Source organism: Colletotrichum orchidophilum (genome assembly GCF_001831195.1).
Source record: "Colletotrichum orchidophilum strain IMI 309357 chromosome Unknown Scaffold_317.1, whole genome shotgun sequence".
Lineage (NCBI taxonomy): Eukaryota > Fungi > Ascomycota > Sordariomycetes > Glomerellales > Glomerellaceae > Colletotrichum > Colletotrichum orchidophilum.
In genome coordinates this window covers 1-4,927 of record NW_019173271.1, presented here as the reverse complement: position 1 = coordinate 4,927, position 4,927 = coordinate 1, and the positions used below count along the sequence as shown (strand labels likewise).

General features: G+C 54.2%; 2 protein-coding genes across 2 annotated transcripts; both read left to right on the top strand.

Annotated features, from left to right (window-relative positions):
* Positions 1-745: 745 nt before the first annotated feature.
* On the top strand, positions 746-886 carry CORC01_14495 (uncharacterized protein; the record flags this gene model as incomplete). Its single annotated transcript, XM_022626101.1, has 1 exon — positions 746-886. One exon carries the CDS (start codon positions 746-748, stop codon positions 884-886), a length of 141 nt encoding a protein of 46 aa, XP_022467391.1.
* A 405-nt stretch (positions 887-1,291) lies between these two features.
* On the top strand, positions 1,292-3,103 carry CORC01_14494 (cytochrome P450; the record flags this gene model as incomplete). The annotated part of the gene is made up of 2 exons (XM_022626100.1): positions 1,292-1,566; positions 1,678-3,103. The coding sequence occupies 2 exons, from the start codon at positions 1,292-1,294 to the stop codon at positions 3,101-3,103; spliced, it is 1,701 nt and encodes a 566-aa protein (XP_022467390.1).
* Positions 3,104-4,927: the final 1,824 nt, after the last annotated feature.

Sequence of the window (4,927 nt, the reverse complement as noted above, 5' to 3'; positions counted from 1 at the left end):
CCCCACTAAGACGCAATAGGAGCTTGGAAGAAGAAGAAGAAGAACCAAGCAAGAAGAGGGGGCGAAATACGTACAGCTCTCTGGTCGAGCAATCGAACCGAACTCTCTCTTCTCACCGAGCTGCAGGAAAGCCAAGAAAACCGCTAGGTGCTCCGGGAATCAGGCGGGCAGCCAACGGCAGACCGGGTCATTGTCATCACTCCGGCTCTGTCCCACAGCATCCACCTTGTTTCTACTACTTTGGTGAACGTCCTCCTCCTCCACTTGCCGCTTGTCGACCTCGGGAGACACGTGTTTCTGGCGTATATTAGATACTTCACTAGAGAGAATTCTTTCCGTATGTTCAATTCTTTCCGTTCAAAAGACTCAATCAGACGTCCACGGTACTCGTATCTTTTGGGTTAAAGAAACCAGATTGCAATAAGTGGTCGTCGTTTGAAGCTTCGCCCTTTCTAACCCTGGTATCCTGTCGCGTCTCGTCTCATCCCAACTCCGTTCCCCATCGTCTCGCCCATCTCTGTCTCCAACGCCTAACTCCCACCCCACGCACAGCCCCTCGTCTGAAGGGACGACCAAGAACGGAGTCTTGGAGGAACCCAGTGTCTACTTTATCTTACGGACTGAACAGCAGAACGGCAATAGATAAGATTTTACACAAAAAAAAACCCAAGCGCGGTATGTGCGTGGGCCTTCTCCGTCTGTCTCTCTCTCTCTCTCTTTTGCCTGGTGCGCACGTGTGCTGGCGATGCTTTGGTTCCATGTCTGTAACCCCGTACGCATGAAACCGATCGACCCGGCCCTCATTCCACGCACGCGGTATCTACCTCGCCCTGCTGCCTTTTTCTACCACACACACACCACCTCTTTTCCTTCTACTGGAGCTTAAACTCAAGAAAGCAGCTTTGATCCTTTTTTTGCTTTTTTTTTTTTGGTCATTTACCTCACATAACCTTACCCTTATCCGGGAGCTTATACGGCCCTCTGGCTTCTTCATCTGCTCTTTTGTTGGAAAAAGGTGCTCGACTTACTCACAAACTCCCAGGCCAAAGGGGAAAGCAAGCGGAAAGCATCAACAAGCCGGCTCCGCGCGCTTTTCGACGTTGACGTCCTTTCACGAGACGTTTCTTGAGTTTGAACAGACGGCGTCTTTGACAACCCTTGCCTTGCCCACCTCGAAGCTCCAAACAGCTCGCGTTTCCGTCGCAACGTCGGAGTTGTAGTCGTCATCAAAGAAAAACCAACTACACAGGCGTCGCACTTCTAGAAAACAGTAGGAAAAATAGCCGTCATAATGAGCATCCCCTGGCGCGGAGTGTCCGTCAGCTCGGCTGTCATCGCCGTATTGTTGGCCCTGCGACAGCCAGTATTCTCGAGATGCCACCTACTGGTCGCCTTCGTGGGCGCCTTTGCGTTCCAGATGGTGTCTTGGGGCATCTTTGTCGTCTTCTTGTTCCCCCAGTACTTCTCGTCCTTGCGGTCGCTCCCAGGCCCCAAAGATGATCACTGGTTGATGGGACAGTACCCGAGGATTATGCGCGAGCCGACTGGCGTGCCCATGATCGAATGGTGAGTAGAACACCAGAGAAAGAGAGAGAGAGAGAGAGAGAGAGAGAGACTGCAAACATCCTTTTGCATGTGATTTCAAGACCTGAGAGACTGAACATGTGTGCCCCTCAGGATCAACACCATCCCTCACGAAGGCATCATCCGCTACCGTGGCTTGTTCAACCAGGAGCGACTCCTGATCACGTCGCCCAAGGCCCTCGCCGAGGTGCTCGTCACGCACAACTACGACTTCCGCAAGCCTGGCGCCGTCCGCTCATCCATCGGCCGCATCCTCGGCATCGGCGTGTTGCTGGCCGAGGGTGACGACCACAAGGTCCAGCGCAAGAACCTCATGCCTGCCTTCGCCTTCCGCCACGTCAAGGACCTGTACCCGCTCTTCTGGAGCAAGGCGTGCGAGGGCGTCCAGGCCATCACCGACGCCGTCCACGCCGAGGCCGCAAAGGGCGCAACCGAAGGGCTCACCGACCCCGAGAAGGCCGCCCTGGGCCCCAACACCGCTGTCCTGGAGATTGGCAACTGGGCATCGCGCACCACGCTCGACATCATCGGCATGGCCGGTATGGGCCGCGACTTTGGCGCTATCCGTGACCCGTCGAACCCCCTGAACCAGACCTACCAGCAAGTCTTCAAACCGAGCCGCCAGGCGCAGGTCCTCGCCGTCCTCGGCCTCCTCCTCCCGGCTTCCCTCGTCCACCACCTTCCCCTGCAGCGCAACGGCGACATTGCAAAGGCCGCCAACACCATCAGGGCCACCTGCCGCGAGCTCATCCGCGAGAAGAAGGAGAAGCTGGAGCGCAAGCAGCTCACCGACATTGACATCCTGTCTGTGGCGCTCGAGTCCGGCTACTTCACCGAGGACAACCTCGTCGACCAGATGATGACCTTCCTCGCCGCGGGCCATGAAACCACGGCCGCGGCCATGATGTGGGCCGTCTACTGCCTCTGCCTCAACCCGGAGGTCCAGTCCCGCCTCCGTCTCGAGATCCGCGAACGCCTCCCCACCCCTGGCACGCCCGGCGACATCACGGCTCTCGACATTGACCACATGCCCTACCTCAACGCCGTCTGTAACGAGGTCCTTCGCTACTACTCCCCGGTGCCCATGACACTCCGCGAGGCCGCTGTCGACACCGTCATTGATGGCAATAAGGTGCCCAAGGGCACCCGCATTATGCTCTGCCCGTGGGCCACCAACAAGGACGCCTCACTCTGGGGCGCCGACGCGGGACGCTTCAACCCAGACAGGTGGCTCCCCTCCCGCGACGGCGACGCCGAGAGCAAGAAGACGGCGAACAGCGGCGGGGCGACCAGTAACTACGCCTTCATGACGTTCCTCCACGGGCCCCGGAGCTGCATCGGGCAGGGATTCGCAAAGGCCGAGTTTGCGTGCATCCTCGCCTCGTGGATTGGGCGTTTCGAGTTCAGCCTCAAGAACAAGGAGGAGTACGATGAGAAGAAGATGACCATCAAGGGCGGTGTCACGGCGCGTCCGTCAAAGGGGTTGCATGTGTACGTCAAGGTCGTGGATGGTTGGTGAGATGAGTGACGACGTACCTGTCTGCGGACGGCGGGGGTTGTTTACGCATGTGGGATGTAGTATGTGTGCCTTGTGTTGTAATTAATGATATGAGCATGAGTGACTGACTGACTGACTGAACTGGGCTGGGCTCCTGGTGTGTGTGGAAACACAAATGACATATATAATGAAAGAGGCACAGGCGAGGTTTGTCCTGGCAAAGTGTTCTGGATAGCATTGGTGCATGGGAAAGGGATAGAAGAATCCAATAACACATATTCGTTTGCAGCATCGTCAAGACAGAGGCAACTCCAGCCGCATGGTTTTATCAAGGTCTTTGGAAAGCATCCCACGCTGAACCTGCTTCGACTAGTTACTGGCTGTACTTACCCACGAAGGTATATGAGGGGAGAGGAAACAACGTGGAAAATACCCATTTTCTGGGGCCTGCCTGGGGACAGTTCTTTTAAACGTCTGCCAAAGGGCTTCCGGTGACTCGCATCAGATACAAGCAAGCCACCAACAAGGACTCAAACGAGACGTCATACCAGCTTGTGGACCATCCTGACCAAGAAACAGATGCGGAGACTGTCATCAACACAGACCTGACATCCGCATCGTCGTTCTCGAGCTGCTATCCCAGTACACTCCCCTTGGCGACAACGATGACTCGCGAAAAGTGTTGCATCTCTTTGCCGACAAGCTGCCAGTAAATGACCAACTGGAACTTTTTTGGCGGAAATCATCCGACACCAGAGTCATCCAATAAAGCCAAGCCAGCTGCGCGATTTCCCCCATCGACGCGATTTTGATCCCACGTATATCCACGAGTTCATCCCACTCTTCTTCGCATCGAAGCTGACACTTTACATCTCCACAGTCAAAGGCACGGAGACGAACTAAAGTTGGAGATGTCATTTCACTCGTCTCTGGTCCCGATGACGATGGTAGTAGCGACTGGAAGTCACTCGCGAGGCAACTCGACCCTTCAGTCCGCGATAATAAGCTGAAAAGAGAGTGTCCCCGCCGGGACGCGGGCAGGTGTATCATCACGGGCACAATGAAAAAAAAAAAAAGGAGCAGTAGAGCATGACATTACGCGGCCGGGCCAGATGCCCATCGTCAACATGGAAGAGTTGCACTGTGCCTACAGAATCCCGTTCTCGATTGGAGATTTCGACTGACACAAATTTGTGTAGGTGAGACATTCTGATCTTCCCAAGAGAGACTTCGTCAAGCCAACAAAAGTAAAGATACACGCCAAGTCCAAGATATGGTGGACATTATGGAGATACTTCCCTGACCTCAAACTCAAGATCAGCTCTGATACGGTTAATAAGACCGGCAACGGTCTCATGATGACCATGCCCGTTCATGCTGATTTTTGGGGCATTTGGTTTCGCTCTTGAGCCAATGTATCTTTCGGTAAGTGTCAAGGTCTTTATTGAACAACGGAATCGCAGCTTAAGCCTTTAGAATAAATCGAACCGCCTTCGCTGGTTTCACGCATTGAACCCCGCCCTCAGTCAACTTCATGGCTATCTTCAAACCATACAGTTTGAATCTGCCGACCCTGGAGTTACTGAGCTACCGAATCCAGTCTTTCTGGATGTGCACTGCCGAGTGGCTGAGATCCTTGATGTAGGTCGCTATTAAGCCCCGCCCCCTCATTCAACCCTTTTTATTCACTCATTACACTCACGAGTCCAAGCTGCATCGCCTGTCACTGAACTTGACAAGCGAGATGCGTTTTAACGAGGGGACACACTCAAATGCAGGCGTTATGAAATAAGCTCACATTCTTAATATGGAGTTACAAACTTAGTCAGTCTCCAATGGGAGGGG